Source organism: Vitis vinifera, chromosome 18, assembly GCF_030704535.1.
Source record: "Vitis vinifera cultivar Pinot Noir 40024 chromosome 18, ASM3070453v1".
Taxonomy (NCBI): domain Eukaryota; kingdom Viridiplantae; phylum Streptophyta; class Magnoliopsida; order Vitales; family Vitaceae; genus Vitis; species Vitis vinifera.
This window is the reverse complement of record NC_081822.1, coordinates 13,804,904-13,828,015: the sequence shown is the minus strand read 5'-3', so window position 1 is coordinate 13,828,015 and position 23,112 is coordinate 13,804,904. Positions and strand designations below refer to the sequence as shown.

Sequence of the window (23,112 nt, the reverse complement as noted above, 5' to 3'; positions counted from 1 at the left end):
GAGAGAAAGATGCACCTGTAGGTCCAAGACTCATGAGACTCTCAAACAATGCATGCCTACACTAAAGGGCCCCTATCCTGACGCAAAAAAAAAAAAAAAAAAAGTGAGCAAGCCAATAAGAAAGAAAGATTATAATGCACATGCGAGGCTCAATGGGCTAACAACGGTCTGTATATCAAAAGAGAATAACAAGGTATATGGCTAACCGAAATGATGGTTACCCATCCTATGACCATGGTCTCAAACATAATATTTCTTCAACTGATCTACGTTAGTTGGCTCCGAGAATCGGTTTCCATCTAAATCCATCAACCATGCAGCGCCCTCTAGGGTCAACTTCCTAATGAAGTAAGGTCCGCTCCAATTGAGTCTGAACTTTCCTCTAGGATCTCTGATCAATCCCCTGATGATCTCTAGAACCAAGTCACCTTTCTATAGCGATCTAGGCTTAACCTGTTTTTTTAATACACGGGTCATCTTCCTCTTATAAGCATGAACATGGTCTGCTGCCCTCAATCTCCTCTCATCTAGGAGATTGAGTTGGTCTAATCGAGCCTGAGCCCAATCTGCCTTTGGAATCTGCTGCTCCAATACCATACACTAAAGAGTAGGGTGTGGCTCCTATAGAGGTGCGAAAAGAAGTCCGATAAGCCTACAATGCGAAAAGGAGCTTCTCTGACCAATCCCAAGAAGTCTCAACTATCCTCCGTAAGGTCCTCTTAATATTCTTATTCGCAGCCTCTATAGCCTCATTAGTTTGCGACCTATACGCAGACGATATGTAATGCTGGATACCGTATCTCTATAATAAAGTGTCGACATCTACTCTGAAATGTACTCTTCTATCTGAAATCAACTCATGAGGAACTCCATGGCAACAAATAATGTGTGATTTGATGAAACTAACGACCCCAATAATGTCTATGCCCCATACTAAAAATGGTCATGGCAAAGTTAGTGCATGTAACTCTGAAGGGGGTAAATGAATGAGGTCCCCATGTATCTGGCACTATGGACATCTCTGAACAAACTGGCAACAATCTGTCTCCATGGTCAACCAGAAATATCCAATCCTCATGATCTTACGGGCTAACATGTGCCCTCTCATATGTGGTCCACAGACTCTCGCATGAACCTCTCTCATCACTCGATCGGCAGAGGCATGGTCTAAGCACAATAATAACATCTCATCAGCTGATCGTCTGTACAATGTCTCTCCACGAATCACAAATCGAGTGGCCAATTGTCTCAATGTTCTCTTATCCTTGGTTGTGGCAGTCTCAGGATATGCACTAAGTCACAGAAACTGGTATATGTCATGGTACCAAGGTAAGCCATCATCAAACTCTGCCTCATCAATCAAGCAACAGTAGGTAGGAACAAATCTCAACTCGATCAGTAAACGGCAAACAGTAGCCTTGGTAGGAATATCAATCATGAAAGCTAGTGTAGCTAAGGCATCTGAAAACTGGTTTTGCGCTCTAGGCAGATGTGTGTACCTCAAATCATCAAATCTCCCAACCAGTAGCTATAAGTATGCATGGTAAGGTCTAAGCTTCACATCTCTAGTCTTCCACTTGCCCTAAATCTGTCTCAATACCATATTGGAGTCACCAAACACCTCCATCTGTCTAATCCTGAGCTCAAGAGATGTCTCTAATCCCAAGATACAAGCCTCATACTCAACAATATTGTTCGTGGCAGGATGTCGATCCAAGAATGTCAAACGAACAAATCTAGGAATGTGGTCACCATGAGGAGATATCAAAAAACACCTATCCCGTATCCAGAATGGTTGGCCGCACCATCAAAATACATGCACCAACCCGACAAACTAGTCACAACAGCAACATCCTCATCCGGGAAATCATCATCAATGGTTTTACCATCAGAAACTGGTAATGAGGCTAAATGATCTGCAACAATGCTCCCTCTGATAGACTTTCGAGTGACATAATGAATGTCGAACTCAGTCAAAAGTACCAATCATCTCATAAGTCGTCCGACCAAAGCGAGCCTATCAAACAAATATCTCAGTGGATCTAGACGGGATATCAAGTGTACCGAATACTCGGTCATGTAGTGTCTCGGTCTGCGAATGACCCAAACCAATGCCAAGCAGTAGCGCTCAATCATGACATATCTCATCTCGTAATCTAGCATCCTCTTACTCAAATAGTAAATAGCTCACTCCTTACCCGAATCATCGAGCTGAGCTAACATGCATCCCAAGGCTACGTTTAAGACCGACAGGTATAAGAGTAAAGGATAACCTAGTGTAGGAGGCACCAAGACTGGAAGAGACAATAAATACTCTTTGATCCTCTCAAATGCGCTTTAGCACTGATCATCCCAAACAGTATGTTGACTCTTCCTCAAGAGTCGGAAAATGGGTTCATAGATGTCTGTCAATCTGGCGATGAATCGCCTGATGTACTGAAGTCTACGCAAGAAGCCTCTGATATCTCTCTCGATCCTTGGTACAGGCATGTCAAGGATGGCTTTAATCTTATCTGGATCTGCCTATATGCCTCTCTCACTGACCATGTATCCTAGTAGCTTCCCAGAAGTCACTCCAAAAGTGCACTTCTTGGGATTTAGTCTCAATCTGAACTGCCTGATCCTCTCAAAGAATCTCTCCAAGGCTGCTAGGTGGTCTATTCTATCTCGGGATTTCACTAGCATGTCATCTACATAAACCTCGACGTCTCGATGCATCATGTCATGGAAGAGGGTGGTCGCTGCTCTCTAATAACTAGCTCCTGCTTTCTTCAACCCGAATGACATGACTTGGTAGCAATAAGTACTCCACTCGATAATGAAGGACGTCTTCTCCATGTCCTTTAAAGCCATCAGGATTTGACTGTACCCGAAAAATTCATCCATAAAGGACAACATCGAATGACCTGTCATACTGTCAACTAGCATATCGATATGTGGGAGAGGAAAATCATCCTTAGGATTAGCCTTGTTGAGATCTTGGAAATCAACACAAACTCTCACCTTGACATCTTTTTTGGGAACAAGGACAACATTAGCTAGCCACTCAGGATACTCAACCACTAATAAAAATCCTACACTGAGTTGCTTCTGAATCTCCTCTTTCACTTGCAAGCTCCAGCAATGGTGCAATTGTCTCAACTTCTACTTAACCAGTCTGGCATAGGGCAGAAGTGGCAAACAATGTTGGACAATAGATGGATCAAGGCCCGACATGTCCTCATAAGACCATGCAAAAACGTTCAAATACGATATGAGCAACTAGATAAGGTTGTCTATCTCATCTGCAGATAAATTCGATCCGATCCTTAACTCCCTAGGTTGATCTGCTATGCCAAAATCAACAACCTATGTGTCCTCTATAGCAGGTGAAACTCTTTGATCAATGGGGTCTGAATCATAATTAGGAAACAAGTCATCATCTGAATCATGTTGTGCAATCTCATGATCTATATCAAATATCTGTGATGTGGGTGAGGATGGTGTAGATAAAGTGATATAATAAGAGACAGGCAGATACTCGAAAAGGCTCAAATCCATAAATGAAGAGTCATGAACATCGTCAGAATGGAAGACAAATCCCAAATGTGGGAGACAATCAAATAAATGTCTAGAATAGAGAGAATTCATACCTACTTCTCTCTGCCTCTTACTGACTTAGAAGTTGAACAATAGAGAGAGAAATGTTGGCAAGAAAATGAGATGGCAACCAAGGGGAGGAGGGATCACAGTCAACTGTTGAAAAGGATTAATTGTTTTGTCTTGAGATCAATCCATTTAGGCAGACAGCTATTTTCGACAGATCTCAAATTAGTAGTCTTATAGAAATTAAAAGCTAAATTTATTCTTCGTATAGCACTTGGATCAAGTACATTCTCCTTGGAAAAATTTTAAGAAATAATGCCATTGATATGAATCCATCGACTATTCAATCCAGCTAGAAACTTTCAGATTTGTTTTTCTTTGACAGCATTTGGGATTATTATAACATGCTTTTTTATAACATTTCTCAGGCATTCTAACAAAAAAGTCAAAGGACTATCAGTCTAGCTTGTCACCCTCTTTCTATACTAGTTGCAGTGGTATCTTCCTCCTAACAATATCTGAAAGGGTAAACTATGCACCAGAGGTCATTGTTCTCTAGTATACCCTGCATAGTAAGAGAAAAGGGAGCACAATCGACCAATTAATCAACAGATTTCTGTTTCTTTTGCAGAAATCAGAATTGATCAAATGATTTCAGCCATCCACTGCTGCTAACTCGACTCTCCCTCTTGATACTTAATACAGAAAAATGGCATTTCCCTCATTATGGAATCTGAGGATGAAGAATAAGACAGAAGCTAGGTCTGGAAAATAATTATATAAATTTAAGGTCATTTTCATATCTTGTCAGGAGACATGGTTAGGAGGAAGTTACATTGCTCTTAACAGGGGCTGATTAATAAATAATTTGCCCTTGTTTGATAATTGAATTCAACTTTTCAATGGTTATCCTCCTACACACATCAGGCCTTAACATGTGCTGGCAGCTAAAATATAGACTGCAAATCTTGAATTCAATGACCATTCTTTCAAAAATGAAGAAACATCTCTATTTCTCATTGGTTGTCCTCCTCCCCTTTCAAATTATTCCATATTGCAGCACGAACAGGGTAGGGGCTATTGATGCTGATACAGATACAGATACTCTCGCACTTCTATCTTTCAAGTCCATAGTCTCTGACTCCCAAAATGTTCTTTCTGGGTGGAGCCTGAATTCATCTCACTGCACTTGGTTTGGCGTCACTTGTGCCAACAACGGAACTAGAGTTCTGTCACTTCGTCTTGCTGGTTATGGGCTCTCTGGTATGATACACCCTCGACTCTCTAACCTCACTTCCCTCCAATTGCTAGATCTTTCCAACAATTCATTTTATGGCCAACTTCAACTGGATTTTAGCCATCTGTCACTCCTTCAGAATATTAACCTTGCAAGAAACTCCATTAATGGTAGAATTCCAGTTGGTCTTTCTCATTGTTATAACCTTGAGGAGATTTATTTTGAGCACAACCAACTTATTGGGAACCTTCCATCTGAACTTGGAGATCTGCCGAGACTCAGAATTCTTGACGTTGCAGCGAATAACCTTACAGGTGTAATCGCTCCAAAATTTGGAAACCTCACCTCTCTTACTGTTCTCAGCCTAGCAAGAAACCAATTCTTCGCCAAAATCCCAAATGAGCTGGGTCATCTCCATAATCTTCAAAGACTTCAGCTCTCAGAGAATCAGTTTGAGGGAAAGATCCCTTATTCCATCTACAACATCTCTTCTTTGATCTACTTATCTGTAGCAGAAAATATGCTTGTTGGAGAACTACCAACTGATATGGGCCTTGCACTTCCAAACCTGGCAGAAGTCTACCTAGCACATAACCAGCTGGAAGGGCCAATTCCCAGTTCTTTCTCTAATGCTTCACAAATTCAAGTCCTAGACTTTTCTTCAAACCACTTTCAAGGGCCAGTTCCTCTACTTGGTAACATGAATAATCTTAGACTCCTACATCTTGGCCTGAATAATCTCTCTTCCACCACCAAGCTTAATCTTCAGGTATTTAATTCACTAGCAAACTCTACACAGTTGGAGTTTCTATATCTTAATGATAACCAGCTAGCTGGTGAACTTCCAACTTCAGTTGCGAATCTTTCTACTCATCTCCTTGAATTTTGCATTGGCAGCAATTTTCTGACTGGTAGAATTCCCCAAGGATTTGAAAGATTTCAAAATCTCTGGGCCTTGGACATACACCAAAATCTTTTCACAGGTATGATACCAAATTCCCTAGGAAAACTTCAGCAACTACAGAGATTATTGGTTGATAATAATATGTTATCCGGAGAAATTCCAGATAACTTTGGCAATCTTACACGACTCTTTTTGCTGACAATGGGGTACAACCAGTTCTCTGGTAGAATCCCCACAAGTATTGGAGAGTGCAAGAATTTAAAGAGACTGGGTCTAAGACAGAACAGGGTCAATGGTAGCATACCCAAGGAGATTTTCAGACTTCTTGATATAATCGAGATATATTTGGCGCATAATGAACTAAGTGGTTCTCTGCCCGCCCTAGTTGAAAGTTTGGAACACCTTGAGGTCCTGGATGCTTCTAATAACCAGCTGTCAGGAAATATTTCAACGACAATTGGTTCTTGCTTAAGTCTGCGTAGTTTTAATATTGCCACAAACAAACTCTCAGGGGCCATACCAGTGTCGATGGGTAAATTAATAGCATTAGAGAGCATGGATCTTTCTTCCAACAGTCTGACTGGACAAATCCCCGAAGAGTTACAGGATCTTTTGTATTTGCAGATCTTAAATTTGTCTTTCAATGACTTGGGAGGACCAGTTCCAAGAAAAGGTGTTTTCATGAACCTTACCTGGCTTTCTCTTACAGGAAATAATAAGCTCTGTGGTAGTGACCCTGAGGCTGCAGGAAAGATGAGAATCCCCATATGTATCACAAAAGTGAAGTCAAATAGGCATTTGATACTCAAGATTGTGATTCCAGTTGCCAGCTTGACTCTGTTAATGTGTGCAGCCTGCATCACATGGATGCTGATCTCCCAAAACAAGAAAAAGAGGAGAGGAACAACTTTTCCATCTCCTTGTTTCAAGGCGTTGCTGCCAAAGATATCATACTCTGACATCCAGCATGCTACAAATGATTTCTCCGCAGAAAATTTGGTAGGAAAGGGAGGCTTTGGATCTGTATATAAAGGAGTTTTCAGAACTGGTGAAAATGGGGTCAACACCATATTTGCAGTGAAGGTTATCGACTTACAACAAGGTGAAGCATCTGAGAATTTCAATACAGAATGTGAAGTGTTGAGGAACATTCAGCATCGAAACCTTGTGAAGGTTATCACTTCATGCTCAAGCATTGACAAAAGGAGGGTTGAATTCAAGGCCTTGGTTATGGAGTTCATGTCCAATGGTAGCCTGGAGAAATGGCTGTATCCAGAAGATACCAATTCTAGGTTAGCGTTGACTCTGATCCAGAGATTAAATATTGCAATAGATGTAGCTTCAGCCTTGAATTATCTGCACCATGACTGTGATCCACCTGTTGTCCATTGTGATTTGAAACCTGCAAATGTACTTTTAGATGATAATATGGGAGCCCATGTGGGAGATTTTGGACTGGCAAGGTTCCTTTGGAAGAATCCATCAGAGGATGAAAGCAGCACAATTGGACTAAAGGGCTCGATTGGTTACATTGCTCCAGGTACCACACACAACTAAAACTGTCCAAATCATTGTTTTCCCTTTATGACTAGTATTACAATTTTTTGAGTGCGGGTGTCCATTACTCTAATGTGCTGTTATTTTGTTGTAGAGTGTAGTTTAGGTAGCAGAATTTCAACAAGTAGGGATGTCTACAGCTTTGGAATTTTGCTGCTTGAGATATTCACAGCAAAGAAACCCACTGATGACATGTTTCAGGAAGGTTTAAATCAGAATAAGTTGGCATCTGCACTGCTCATAAATCAATTTTTAGATATGGCTGACAAACGGCTTTTTAACGATGATGCTTGTATAGACTATAGCATCTTCACTAGTTCTTCTGGTTGCATTAACAGCATCGGTACTAGCAGCAATACTTTGTCCCATTGGAAAATCAAAACTGAAGAGTGTATTACTGCCATAATACATGTTGGTTTGTCGTGTGCTGCTCATTCAACCACAGATCGTTCAACCATGAGAGAAGCATTGACAAAGTTGCATGATATTAAAGCTTTTCTACTGGATTTATGAGCTATATTATTGCAAGTTCCTAATCTGTAGACTGAAAATATGGATATTTCTATTGATGATGTTTCTTGGTACACTTTATCTGAATTGTTTGGAAATGTGTTAACAGCAAAACAAAAGCATCTTGGTATATCTACAAATGCAAAATTCTTAAATCAAAATGATGGATCTGGTTGGGGTCAGAAAGTATGCCTCACACTTACCCTATTGAAAAAAAATATATCAGACCCCTTCCAAAACGATGAAAAAAAAAAAAACATCAACCATGGGATTCACACAAAAGCAATATGGGAGTTCTTCACAACTTTCAATTATTAGGTTATTGCTCAACCATTGTATTCAGACAGACGGTTTGAGCAATAGACTGCAAACATACAACAGTTCTAAGCCACACTGTTATTTGTATAAACATAGCATTCTAAAAGATAATCAACAGAAAATGTGACATAAACAAGAAAAGGAAAGGGGCCAGAAAAATAAATGCAAAGAATAAAAGAAATATAGATAAACAGAGTCAGATAATGCCAATGACATCCACCAATGTAGGAAACCACAACTTCAAAACCAAGAGGAAATTATTCATCAAAATTTCAAGAGGAAGAAACATACAACCCCCTTACTGTAATATTTTCAAGAAATGATTTCCATAGAATCTTTCTCAGGCATCAAGTAAAGCGTAAAGATTCAGCCTCTGCCTCATCCAGTAACCAGGAAAATATCTCTTTCCTCTTTTCTTATGACTCATCCATTGGATACTCATTAGACTAGTCACTAGCCTTATTCAATTAATGCATGGAAAGCCCTCGATTTCTCCTGCAAAGTACAAGTGCATGTAGTTAAATGCATAACTAATCGAACACATTCCAATTGGAATGTTATTTTTGTTTGTGTAAAGTTGACATACCGAAGCAAAGCAAAGCATCCGTTACCATGAATTAGAAGGCATTAGAGATTTAGAGCAAGCTGTTTTGGGCTTAGGATGAGATAGCTAATATTGTTATAAACTGAGAATTTACAAGGAGAGATGGGGAATTGTAATTATAACTAGCAAACGTAGGATTAGGAAAATGTAACTCTCCATCTGCTGAACTTTTTCAAGGCTCAAGTAAAACAAGTAAGCTCTTTCCGGACATAAGACTAATTAGCTCCATCAGGGTTTGAGCTAGGGCTTCAACTTGGATTGGTTAAGCCCTACATAAACAGCATCCAATTGATAAAAAAGGAGAGCTCAGACGCTCAAAAATGGCTTCCATGCAGGTGGGTTAGATTTTTTCTCATATTTGTCCATCTCCCGCACAGCTCCATGCTGCTGCCAATTAGAGGCAAAAACCCTAAACGCCTAAACTTATTGTGAGAAAGAGAGAAGTTTTAGCCACGTTGTTTTATGATATCCCTCTGTCTCTCTCCTTCAGAAACCAAAAAATCACACCTACCCTTGAGAAAGCGCCACAAAATCCAGCAAATTACCAACAAAATCACTCTGAAAACGCCAAGCAGCAGAATTAAATGGGTCTCAATATTTGTCTTAACGCTTCACTTTCTTTTGTAATACAGGCTCCATTCATAATAAAGTTGACTGAACCTGCTTTCTTTTAGTTGGGTTGCTGGTTGCAGAAAGAAACAAAATTTTCTTTTTCTACACGTCATTGAAATTTAAATCCTGCTCCTCAGTTGAAAACCCCTACAGGACTTGTGGGTCATTTTCATCATGTCAAAAGACTCGAAACCTCTAAAACCTCTGGCTCTCACAATTGAGAAACCGACGCAAGAGAATTGGATCAGCTGATCCTAAAAGGAAGAAACTAAGGACATAAAATACTTTCAATCCTCTTTTGGTGGACAAGAAAACTGAAGAAGTGACAAGAAAACAGATTTGCATCAATGGCAGATGCCATCATCACTTATCAGCAGTTGCAGTACTTACACTTTCTCCGTGGAGTTAAACGACAGCGGTTTTTTGGTTCCACATAACAATGTGATTTGGTTGAACACAGAATGTGTGGGATTTTTGCATATGTACAGCAATAAAATAAAAAATTAAATTAAATTAAGGTTCTCCCAATAATGTTCATAAAATTATTGCAATCTGTATCAAATGCAATATGGTGTGGGATGAAGAACTCCCAGCTTTTCCATGGGTAATAGACTTTTGTAAACTAACAATTTGGTGTGGGATTTGGGTAGGACTCCTCTGTAGAGTACTAAAGAGAATTACTATGGAACTGGGAGAAAAGCTCTTCATTTATAATTTCAACACAACTGCAGGAAAAATAAATTCACAACACTATAGAGACTAACACCAACTTTCTGTGCTTCTTTAAGGTACAAATGCTTTGTAAAATAACATACATGAACCATATATTATCACTCAGAAACACAGAAATTCTTAGATTTATTTGGCAACCTTCCCGAAAACAGCTCTTGGGAACTCAATCCCACGATTATGGACTTGTTGAGCCGTATCCTCCCCTTCCTGCATCATACTGGTCTTCATAATCAACATGAACAGATAAACCTAGAGCCTTCCGTCCTGCAACACAAAAATGATAGGCGGTCAGGAACACAGATGAGTAGACCCTTCTGTTTGAAGATTTCTCAGTTACCAATTCCATGGATGGAATTCAATAAAACCCCCAACTCATAGAAACTGAACAAAGTTCACACACAATCACAGAAATGAAGAAGGCAAAAGGCATGCAAAGTTGATAGCAAAAAGCAAAAGTATCTTGGCATTGAGAAATAAAAATAGAACACTCCATATGATAATTTTCTACTCACCCTACTGAACTCCTATTGTTGTGTCCTGTAGAATTGCAGTAGTGGCCATAGAGAACATAAGCAATAGAATTGCTACAAATATAGCTGTCAGCATTACTTTGGAGGCCTTAGAGGAATAAATCTTTGCCATGCTAACTTCAGAGGATGAATATATAACAAGCTAAAGAAAACAAAAGCTAGAGTGGGATGAGAATGAAGAATTTTAGTCAAGGTTGAGTATTTATACCGAAAACACGAGGGATTTGGAAATGCTGACTATTTAATTACATAATAAGAAAATCTAGGGTTGTCGACTGTTTCGTTTTATCATGCTTAGCACACAGGACCAGTCAAATGTATTCCAGTTTTGGAAGAAGAGTACTCTGCCTCTTGTTGATAAGTCAAAACAATATTTTAAACAATACATGGAGAATCTTCTGGATATGAACAAGAAGTTATGACTAAACCAAAACCTTGAGAGCTTTCTAATTTATATCTTATAGTAATTGGGATGATTATAACTTGTTTGCATAGACCCTATTCCTTCCACATAATCTAAGAATACTTTTAAGCATTTTAAATCATGCACTTCTAAATTCTCATTCTGATTTCTCCTTTCTTATTTTCTCACTTCCTTTTTTCCTTTTTTGGTACAAAACAAAGGGACTAGGCATAGAAGATCTATTAGTCAGCTCAGCTCATAAAATCTACTTGATCAAAAGTATGCTAGTAGTACTGAATCCTGATTAGTTTTTCTTTGAGAGGAAAGGCTTTTCCTAGGAAATGATCCCTGCAGTGTTCTTTCTTCTATGTTTTGCATATGCATTATCTAATCCATGATCCATCTATGATACACAGAAGATAGCTCTTATAGATTAGGCATAAGGAACAAGGCCTCTACATAGGAGATAGATGAAAACGGCTAACAAAACTGATGTTGCCATTAATAAGTGTTGGACCAATCTCATTATCTCTGTCAATTTTAACATTCTGTCAAAGAACCAAAAAAAAAAAAAATGATTCCCATGCAGAAAAGTAGGTTATCAAGATGATGTTACAACCAATATGTGACTAATCATGAACAGCCAATTGTTGTAGAAGAAGAAAAATCAAAAAATAAAAATAAAACAATAAAATTGTTTGTGTTGACTTCTCTAGAAAAGCTAATTGGGCCATCTTGAGATGAATCCGTTTACCAGGTCAACCATACAGATAGTCACCCACTTCCAATAATTGTTAATAGCAATTGGAAGGAGTATATTTATTTATTTATCTATTTATTTTTTAATGGCAATTGAATTGGGTATATCCATACATATAATACCAACAAGTTTAAAAACTAGACCTTTGAGATGAACCAATTGACTAAGTCACATGGAGATCGATTTCATTTTCTTTAACAGCATGGAAATGAGTGTAATTTGTTAATTTGTTAATTCCATTTACTTTTGAAGGATTAGCTTTCTGCTGTCAATTTCCTTTGTCACTCTCTTTCACTAACTAGTTCCTATCATTTCCATTAACTTGATAAATATTCTTAACTCATTCTGTATAAGCTTAAACTTTTGTGATAACTGATCATTTAATATAGTACTAGAGCCTTGATTCTTAGAACTCTCAGGTTTAAACTTCTATGTTCGTTTATTCCCCATGCATTTGTTTAAAAATGTTTCACTCCCTGCACGGTTGGAGATGTGTGCACAAGAGGACGTTAACTTAACATACATTTTTTACTCTTTAACAGTAATAAAAATAAATAAAATATGTTTTTCCTTTTCTCTATAAACTCAATTTTCATGGGTTATCCTCTTCTACACCTCAGGCCTTAACTTATGCTGGCAACTACAAAAATAAACTGCAAAAATCTTGGCATAAATCAAAAGTTGAAGAAGATTGGAGAGAACTTACTAATGCTGAATAAAAAAACCCACCCCCCATAATCACAATCCCAAATAACTCCAAACCACTCTCTTAAGACATTTTTCCATATTTTTTTTTTCTGATTTACAAATAACATGTATATATAATGGCACCAAAGAGTACACGATATATACAATCCTGATAAATGACGGAGTAAGGATAGCTCTTACTGACTTAGAAATAGAAACAAGGCTTTTGAACTTGGGATGGGGAAAGGTGGCTAAGAAAATGAGGTTGCAACTAAGTGGTAAACCAATCAAAGTCAACTTTTAAATTCTGTCAAAGAATAAAAAAGAATGTTTCTTGTGAAGAAAATAAGTCATGAAGATGATGTCACAAGAAAATGAGTGACCAATCATGCACACACAGCAGTTACAGAATCTCAAAGAAGAAAATAATTAAGAGAAGAAAAGATTTGTAGCGACTTCTTATCTGGAAAAATCTGGCTGTTCAATCTTGAGATTATTCGATAATTCACTCACCTATGTGGACTGTTTCCAACCCAGTAATTTTTATAGCAATTGGAAAGGGTGTATTTGTTTAGTTTATAGCACTTCCATTGGGAAATAATATACTGTATAGAAGGTTTTTTTTTTTTTTCGATAAGTAAACACATATATTAGCAAAAGGCAAAACGCCGCATAGCATACAGGGAGTATACGAGGCGACGTGGGCCTCTCAACAAAAGACAAAAGGAACAAAAAAACCCACCGACCCTTAACTGGAGGCTAACCACTCCAAGAAACCTATAAGGGAGAGAGACTCCGCACCACTATACAATTTTGCCCACCCCCACACGTTACAAACAAAAGAATTCTTAATTTTCTGAATAGCTAACTCCCCCCCCCCCCCCCCCCCCTGTGAATGCTAATCTATTCCTCTCCTTCCAAACCGTCCAAAAAATAAATAACGGAATGGATCTCCAAATTTTCTCCCTCTTTTTACCCACAAAAGAACCCTTCCAGCTAAGAACCACCTCCTTTACAAATTCTGGAAAGACCCACTGGGTACCAAACAAACCAAGGACAATCTCCTACAACACTCTAGCCACTGTACAATGAATAAGAAGATGATTTACATTTTCCTCATCACTACCACATAAATAACAACGATTAGGAAGCTGTCATCCTCTCTTTTGAAGCCTATCAAGGGTAAGAACCCTCCCCCAAGTAGCTTCCCACGCAAAGAATGCTAACTTAGAAGAAACGTTCTCCACCCAAATGTCATTTATAACCCGTATTTCTATCCCCTTCTCTTAGCCATATCTCCCTTGATAACTGTCTCCAATGTATCTCCTCCAAATTAACCCACTTAGCATATCCTTCTTTTGTTTCTTTTTTAATGGAGGTTTCCTCCTCTATCAGTCTCCTCTCGCTTTCCACTTGATCCCAGTATTCCACTTGTTGTAAAGCAACCAATTTATTACTCTCCAAGCTCCCAAACACCTCCCTATTCCAGGTTTTTAAATTCTGTTTAATCACCTTCAATTTTGTAGCCAGCTTATAGCTAGCCCTTCCACTGACCGACATCCCCTGCCACCAACTCCGCATGAGGTCTTTAAACCCTTCCACTTTCAGCCACATGTTCTCGAATCTAAAAGGTGAAGGACCTCTTCATCACCCCTAACCTCCCCTTTCTGCCGCCCATACCCGTCTCGGTCATCCCCCCGTTTCTTCCTCAGCGACGGCGAGATCTCCCACCACAGAGACAGGGCGTATACCTCCCCCTCAACCCCGATCTCCAACGTACTCGGCAAATCCTCCCCATTCGATTTTATCAGAACCCTGGCCCACTCCAGTTCCTCCTTCCTTTATGTTAGGGAGTCAATGCCTAAAAACCCGCCGCACGCTTCCCCCACTCTCCTCAGAATTGACGGCACCCATAGCGAAATTGGGAGACTCAAAATCCTCACCCAGGCTTCTTTCCTAGCTTCACCCTCTGAAGAACATCCAAATTTCGGGCTCCACATCTCCAATCCCAGCTGAATCCCTCCCACTAATCTCTCCCCCGAGGCTAGAACCCTCTTAGCTTCCTCCACAATCTCAAACTCCATAAGAGCACATCCCTTACCCAATCTAGCCAAACCTAATTTACCTTTCAACCCCCACGCTCTTGCCACCGACCACCCTAATCTCTCCAAATCCTCTTCTTGTGCTGATCTAGGGTTCCATTTTCCTACCAAGCAATGCTCCAATCTACTCACATTTCCCCTTATTTCCTCTCCCTTTACCTCCACTCTAACCCTTGAGGCATCCCTGCACTCCAGACCCTTTACCACTTCCACATACAACCTGCCTGAGACCTTTACTTCTTGGTCGGTTTCCTTCTTTTCGAACCAAAGTCCCACATTCCGTAAGGACTCCACCATAGAAGCCCATCCCCCCTTCTCCCCCCTACCTTTTGGAATACAAATACCAAATCTCCTCTTCTCCATATCGGTCACCCCTAGACGGATGAAACACCCAACCCTGTTGACCTCTCTCACCAAAGAGTAAGTCCTCCCTTTTTCCTTCCAACCCTTCTCCCATCTTCCTTCTTTCCCATCCCTTATGCATTGAGTCAACCCTTCTATGAACAGCCCCACACTCGCCGGCCCCAGGCGGACCCAAGACAGTAACTCTCCCTTGCTTTCCGAGATAATAACTTGGATCTTGCCTTTTCTCTCCTCGGCTTCTACCTCTAACACCTTCGATTCCACCACAAATCTGCTTCCCTTCCTCTTCCCACGATTCTCTGCTCGGCTCTCCCCCTCCTTGCCTTCGCTCGTGTGTTCACTCTCGCTCTCTCTCATTTTTTTCCCCCCAATTAATAATCAACTACTGTCGAGAAGGTTAAGCATTAAGATTCAAGATGAATCCATCAACTTTATGATTGCATTTGGATGAGTACAATTTATTTATTTATTTATTTATTTATTCAAAGGCATCCAGTCAGTCAGACATGCTCAAGGAAAAGCCTCCAGCTGTCAAGTCCCTCATTACTATCTTTTGATATTCTAATTCCTGATGCATGTAGCTTTAAAGAAGGTATTCAAAGGGAAAACTATGCACAAGCTTAAGCCGTCATGCTCCCTGGGTTAAAGGCTAAATAGAACCCATATTCATTCAAGCAATTCATGACAATATGCCCTGTATACCAGACTCACCAATTAGTCAAAGGAGACGAGCTTTCTTGGCATAAAACAGGGTTGGTCTTATGATTGGGGCAATTCCCTCATTACTATCTTTTGATATTCTAGTTCCTGAAGCATGTAGGTTTAAAGAAGTATTCAAAGGGAAAAATATGCACAAGCTCAAGCTGTCATGCTCCCTGGGTCCAAGGCTAAATAGAACCCATATTCATTCAAACAATTCATGACGATATGCCCTGCATACCAGACTCACCAATTGGTCAAAGGAGACGAGCTTCCTTTGCATAAAACAGGGTCAGTCTTATGATCAGAGCAATTCAGTACTGTCACACAGAATGACTGCCTATTAGATTTTTTTTTTTTTTTTCGAAAAGGAATCTTTGAATGTTTACAAATATTGACAAAAATAAGGCCAAATTTTATATCATGTAGTCAGATGACTTGGAGAAGTGATTATGAGGAAATAAAATTATTGTTTAACTTTGGATAAAAGAGAGAACAAATCTCCCTTTGTTCAATAAACTCAAGTTTTCAAATATTCATTTTGTGGATGTTTAGGAATATCAATGGAAATAACAATAAATATCAATATTCACAAATTTTTAAAGAAATGATCTAAATTACATACACAACATAGAAATTTAAATTGAAACTTCAAGAATTGCTGATGCATGTTATAATGCAAAATTTAGACTGAATATTAATAAAATAATATAGACATGACAAATGTGTAGTATGTAGGGTGAGAGTTGTGCATGATGACTTATATGTATGAGTTGTAAATTGGTAAATATTCATATATTTGACAGAATAACATTAAAGTTGTTTATTATAAACGAAATGTGTAACAGCAGATGGAATTTTGATAGCTAACTAGTATATATAAAATATAAGTCTGAATATCAAAGTCTCATGAAATATTATTATTCTTAAAAACAGATAGCATAAGGAGTGAAATCCAGATCAAATCAATTATCATTGATATAATATGGAAGAGATTATGAAAGTTTGAAAAGAAATATGGAGGTTCAGGAGATATACCACAATGTATCAAGGACATTTCACGAATTTCACTAAAACAAGGAGAGAAATTAACAGTCTCCAAAATATTAATAATGTCATGGAAGTATTGCAAAATTTATAACAGGAAGATATAACCCTTATATTTTTATTTGAGTAATGCAGAAGAATGGAAAATTGAATTGTTTTGATTTCTTTAAATCATCTTCAAGCCTTAACTTAGGGTGATAACTATGTGCATAAACTGCTGACAGCCATACATCTAGGGCAAGCCCTGCAGTCCATGATCCTCATTTCAAAAATGAAAGAGCATCTCCAGATTTCATGGCTCATCCTCCTCAAGCTTCAAATTATTCTAGATTGCAGCATGAACAAGCCAGGAGCTCTTGTTGCTAACACCGATACATGCACTTCCATCTTTGAAATCCAAAGCCTCTGACCCTCATGCTGCTCTGTCAGTCTGGAACCTAAATTCATCTCACAGTACTTGGCATGGTGTCACTTGCACCAATTAAGGAACTCATGGCTGGAACCTAAATTCATCACACTCTACTCATTTTGCTTGGTTCGCTTTCCTTGGTTTGCTGTACTTCAGCTCTCTGGTATCATATCCCCTCAACTCTCCAACCTCACCTTCCTGCAATTACTCAAATCTTTCCAAGAACTCATTTTATGGCCAATTCTCCTGGAGTTTGGCCAGCCCTCACTTGTTCAGCATATTAACCTTGCACAAAATTCCATTAATGGTACAATTCCAGTCAGTCTCTCTAGTTATTAACTTATTATAACCTTGAGGAGATTCATTTACAGTACAGCCACTACTAAAAAGCTTTCTTTTAAGCTTGGCCATTTGTCAAGACTCAAAAGTTCTCAATGTTGTGTTAGACCAAGGTTTAGTTAACCTCGTGTTTTAATGATAACAAAACAAGGTTTGGATCTAATGATTATGTTTAAGTGTGATACACAAGAAGATCTCCTTAGAACCATCAAGAAAAAGATACATGGAGCAAAAGAGGAATTCAAAAAGAATGAAGAAAAGGTTTATCAAGTTTATCATTAGAATACCTTATGTAAGATGATGGGTGCACTAAGTTAAGATTACAGATTTTTGTTAAGCACCAAAACATTATCCAGGAGTTTTAAATTGGTTTAATAGTTTTATAATTTGGATAAAAATCATTTTGAGTATGTACATTCATATGGGCCTCAAGCTATACATGAAAATCTTTTAAGGTTTCTTAAAAACATTTTTGACTTAACCACGATGCTCTCAAACCTTGAAAATATCTCAAAATATTGATTAAGACTTTGTTAAAAGGTGATTTACATTCATATGGGCTAGTTAAAGGTGGTCTTGGCCTCAAAACATGCATAAACTTCGAAAAATATTGGATTAGAGCACATGCAAATAACCAAGCGATCATCCAGTTGTCATTTGGACATTCAGGTGGTCATCCACTTGCTCTATTTTGGTAGTTTTAGCTACTAGAAGTCATGTGGACAGCCATGCGGTCATCCGCTTGGCAATGTGGATGACCAAGTGGACATCCACATCTACTTTTTTGCCTCCAACAGCTCTCTACACCTCATTAAATGCTCCAATGGCTCTTTGCACCTCATTAAGTGCTCCAACGGCTAGCATGTGGATGCCCATGAGGACATCTAGTTCTGGGAGACTTATTTCTAACGGCTAGTTTAACCTTTTAGCTCCTATATAAAGGCACTATACTTCATTTATAAATGATAGAATACTTCTAAACCATTATTTAATCACCTTTTGTTAGAGCGCATAATATACATTGCGAGCCCAAATCCTACAAGTTTAAGCTTTTAGGAAAATTGGTAATTCAAACTTCAAAATGGTATCAAAGCCCTGTTTAGAGGGGGGTCAAGTGTTTGAACCACCAATGCATGTTTATTTACCTAATTTATTAAGCCTAAGTGAAAGCCCAAAAATAGAGGTTACACGTAAGGGAGGGTGTTAGAGTACATGATATATCTTGTGAGCCTAAATCCCATAAGCTTTAACTTTTAGGAAAATTAATAGTTCAACACTTTTGAGCCTTACAAAAATATTTTTGAGAGCATTGGGCTTAAACTTATATTTCATTCTTAGTGCACCTAATCAATTCTAGTTTTCTTTGCATCCTTAAGCAAAAATTTGTAAACTAGAAATTTGTATTGAAAAATTCATTTCTTGTAAACCTTGTGAGATGAGCTCAGGTATGGGGTATCACTCGAAGGAAAAACCTAAGTGTGAGGTATCACTTAGGGGTTTGTTAAGTATGGGGTATCACTTGGGGAATTTAAGAGTGAGACATCTTTTGAAGAAAATTGTAAGTGCCCATTGGAGCCTTTTAATATGAGTGTAAAGCTTAAAGGCTTGATTTGGAAGCCTTGGTATGGTGGTACCCCAATCTTGATTGAAGCCAGAGGAGAGCAGATGTAGGCCAGGATTAGGCCAAACCACTATAAATTGGAGTTTTCAATCTCTCTTCCCTAATCTCTTTAATTATTGTTCTTTATTTTTTTATTATATTATTACTATATTGTTACTTGCATTCTCTAAGTTTAAATTTGTAAAAAGTGATCATCACCTATTTACTTTCCCCCTCTCCAAGGTGATTACCTTATGTTGGTATAGCTAGATCTTAACATGCTGCAGTGACTAATCTTATAGGTGCAATACCTCCTACATTTAGAAATCTCACCTCTCTTGCTGTTTTGAGACTAGTGAGAAAACAATTCTTGGGTAATATTCCAAATGAGAAGGGTCATCTCCGTAATCTTCAGCAACTTCAGCTCTTAGAGAATTTCTTAGATGGTGAGTTCCCTCACTTCATCTACAACATTTCCTCTTTGATGTGAAAAACAAAGCATGCAGGTTGAAAAACTACCCGCTGATATTGGCCTTGTTCTACCTAATCTGAGGGAACTCTTCTTATCAGATATTACATGATGAAAGGACTCATACCCATTTCACTATCCAATGCTTCTCAAATACGAATCCGTGACTTCTCTTCTCTACTTGGTAACATAAATAATCTTAGAATCCTAAATCTGGGATGGAACAATCTTTCTCCTACCACCTAGCTAAATCTTCAGGTAATTAATTTCCTAACAAACTTTACCCCATTGGAGGTTCTATCTATTAATTCCAACCATCTGACAGGGAAACCTCCAAGTTCAATTGTGAATCTTTCTATGCATCTCCAAGAACTTTGCATTGGCTACAATTTCCTGACTGGTAGCATTCCCCGAGGGCTTTCAAATTTGAAAATCCCCAGGCCTTGGACATACAGCAGAATGACTTTGCAGGTAAGATATCAACTTCTATAGGAAACCTTTCTCTGACACTACAGAAAATTTTAGCAAATGAAAACACTTTATCTGGAGAAATTCCAGATACCTTTGGCAAACTTATGTGATTACTTGAGCTTAGGATGGGATATAACCATTTCTTTCCTCAAAATATTGGGGAGTGCCAGAGTCTAAGGACATTGGGTCAAGCCCATAACAAGCTCAGTGGCAGCATACCCAAGGAGATTTTCCTGCCCCAGTTTACTGGAGCTGTTTTTTTGATAGGTAAAGAAAAGATCTTGTGAAAAGAGGCGTCAAAAGAGCGACTCAAGATATACAATACCTATACACTCACCGCCAAACCAGCCAAAAAGTACAAGTAAATAACCGCCAGTTTACTGGAGTTGTGATTGGCACAAAAGGCTCTAAATGGTTCTTTGCCCATCAAAGTTGGCAGTTTGGAAAATCAAGGCACCCTGGATGCTTCTGACAACCAATTGTCAAGAAGTATGCCAGCAATAATTGGCGGTCACTTAAGTTTGCATGATCTCAATGTAGCAAGAAATAAATTAGGGGGTTTAATAACTAATTCAGTGGGCAAATTATTGGCACTGGAGAGATTAGATCTTTCTTCTAATAGCCTCTCCGGCCCAATCCCGGAAGATTTAGAGAGGATGTATTTGAAGATCTTGATTTTTTTCTTTCAATGACTTGGAAGGACCAGTTCAAAGAAAAGGTGTCTTCATGAACCTTACTTTTTATTTTATATGTAATTGTTTTTTCATTATATTTATTATATATCTGCATATAATTGTTTCTTGCATTCAAATAGTTTAATTCTTTCTAAAAAAGAGACCATCACCCTATTAAACGACCCCCCACCCTCCTCCCAACTCCCCTCTAGGATGATTACCTTAGGTTAATGTAGATAAAATCCTAACAGATTGTTTAAACATGAGAGAAGCCTAGACAACATTGCATAAGCATTAAAGCTTTTCTGCTGCACTTGTGAGACATATTAGCTCAATTATTGTGCCTGATTTTATTTAATTTATGAATTGAAAAGTTGGGATCATTTTTCTTTCATGGAAATTTCTAATTCGGAACATTTTAGATATATGGATCAACTGAGTCTTGATATGATGTTTATTGACCCACTTGTCCAGAACTGTTTGAAAATGTAAGAAAGCATCTGTGGCCTCTCCATGAATGTACATTTTAAAACCAAACAACAATCTGGTTGGGGTTAGAAACTGACTCGCACACTTAAATTCTGTTGAAAACTAGAGCGTAAACCCTTTAGATTGAAAAAGTGGTAAATCTATCCCTGCCCTTCACAGTTATCAACTCCATCATATGATACTAATTACCCAATCAGTGGTTCCAAAAATTGACTGATCATAACAGTTTAAGCCATACTATACCTGATAAACATGGCATACCACATATTAATCCAGTTTTTTTTTAACCCTACACTTTCAAGTTCTCTACAAAATATTCTTTATGGGATCTTAACCAGACTAGCTCCAACACTCAAATATGCAATGAACAGAAGAAAACATTTGCCCTAAACATAGCGCATAAAGAAATATAAAGTAAGCAGAGTACTTCAACTGCAATAAGACCAACCCAACAGCATAGCGCATAAAGATTGAATTAGCAAAAAACTTAAGACCCACTTACTATAAATATTATCAGCTTATGATTACCTCATAAAAGATTCATCTGCCACCAGAAAACACCTCGTCTGCTGAAACCCCTGAAACCTTTCATTTCAATGTCCTTGCCAGAAACGGAGAAACCACAACGACGTCGTTGTGTGAAAGCCCTTGCACCCACCCCATCCTTCGAATGGAATTCACAACAGAACCCAACGATGACCCACAAAATTAATCTATTAGAAAGCGTAAAACGCCAAACCCCATGTTCAAATGGGCATCTCAGTCCATGACAATCTTCATCTTCATTCGAAGAACTCAACTGCCCTTTGAAGACCTAAACACAAGGCTCCAGCCTCCATCAATGATTGAGCAACACAAACATAATGTTGTAAGCTTCATTTTTTTAATCTAATTTTGATTTGCATTACGAGTATCGAATAATTTGGAAGTCGGCCACAGTGGAGAACGGTTTGCGCTAATCCAAGACACAGGACAGAAGATGAGCTCAAATTCAGCACTGAAACTGTATTTGATTCATTTATTTTTTTTAAATACTACTGAAAACACGTTTACTAACATGATTGAAAGTTGTTTCGAGAAATTTTCCTTCAGAATAGTACTTCTCGAATATTTTTATTTTTTAAACATGGATTGAATTGATTAAAAATTGTGCATATTCATATTACATTCTCTTAAATCCCTATGGAAGGGAAATAAAAAGAAACAAAAGCAATCTCTAGAGAATTGATTATTTTGGTTATTTTGTTACTTCGGAAGTTCATGATCAACCTAGCTTCACCAATGTTAGAGCTCACGATCCTATAGTGTCCTCGGGAACCTACCTAGAGTGTCCTTTGTGCAGGTAGGGCCAACACGTAGAGGAGATCGCGAGCTCTAGCAGCGGTGAAGCCAAGCAGACCACCAAGTTCAGTAGCAACACATTCTATCTAAATAACCTTTTTAATAATACTATGTTTGAACATGCCCCAAAGAAACCAAATGTTATTTTTAAAGTTGACTAAGGTTATTTTTGGTTTCTGAAAAAATTTTGAAAGAAAATACTTGGAAAATAATAAAAAGAAAAAATATAATAAAAGAAAAAAAAATTTAAATAGAAAAATAGATTTAAAGTCATTAAATTATTTTTATATAATCCTCATACTCATTTCACTTTTACAACTCATTGATATAAAAAAATTAAATAATTTGAAAACATACAAATTTATAATTAATTTTAATTATATTTAGTTTTCTTGGTATTTTCATAATACAATTTCCTTGATACTTTTCAAGATTCAACATAACCTAAAAATTTTAAAATTGTTTAAAAATTTTAATTGGAAATTCTTTGAGTCTAAAAGGCACAAAAAAAAAATTCATTTTCAATATACTGAGTTTTGCCAAAAAAAAAATAGGACATTTAAAAAAAATCCATAAAGTAAACTTGTTTCATAAATAATGTCCAATCTAATACATCTGTGTCACGTAGGCCTCCACATCGTAAAATCATAATTGGTCACTATGGATTTGT

General features: G+C 38.0%; 2 protein-coding genes and 1 long non-coding RNA gene across 3 annotated transcripts; 2 read left to right on the top strand and 1 right to left on the bottom strand.

Annotated features, from left to right (window-relative positions):
* The first annotated feature begins 4,580 nt into the window (after positions 1 to 4,580).
* On the top strand, positions 4,581 to 6,262 carry LOC132253090 (LRR receptor-like serine/threonine-protein kinase EFR). Its single transcript, XM_059734480.1, has 2 exons — positions 4,581 to 6,160; positions 6,238 to 6,262. The coding sequence occupies exons 1-2, from the start codon at positions 4,581 to 4,583 to the stop codon at positions 6,260 to 6,262; spliced, it is 1,605 nt and encodes a 534-aa protein (XP_059590463.1).
* Positions 6,263 to 6,335: 73 nt separating this feature from the next.
* LOC100260240 (probable LRR receptor-like serine/threonine-protein kinase At3g47570) lies at positions 6,336 to 7,796 on the top strand. Its single transcript, XM_002262612.3, has 2 exons — positions 6,336 to 7,266; positions 7,378 to 7,796. Exons 1-2 carry the CDS (start codon positions 6,408 to 6,410, stop codon positions 7,794 to 7,796), a joined length of 1,278 nt encoding a protein of 425 aa, XP_002262648.2. The 5' UTR covers positions 6,336 to 6,407.
* A 2,220-nt stretch (positions 7,797 to 10,016) lies between these two features.
* LOC132253228 (uncharacterized) lies at positions 10,017 to 22,543 on the bottom strand. The gene is made up of 2 exons (XR_009465048.1): positions 21,630 to 22,543; positions 10,017 to 10,323 (listed from the first exon to the last, which is right to left on the bottom strand). It is a non-coding gene; the product is annotated as an uncharacterized LOC132253228 (long non-coding RNA).
* Between the last annotated feature and the right edge of the window lie 569 nt (positions 22,544 to 23,112).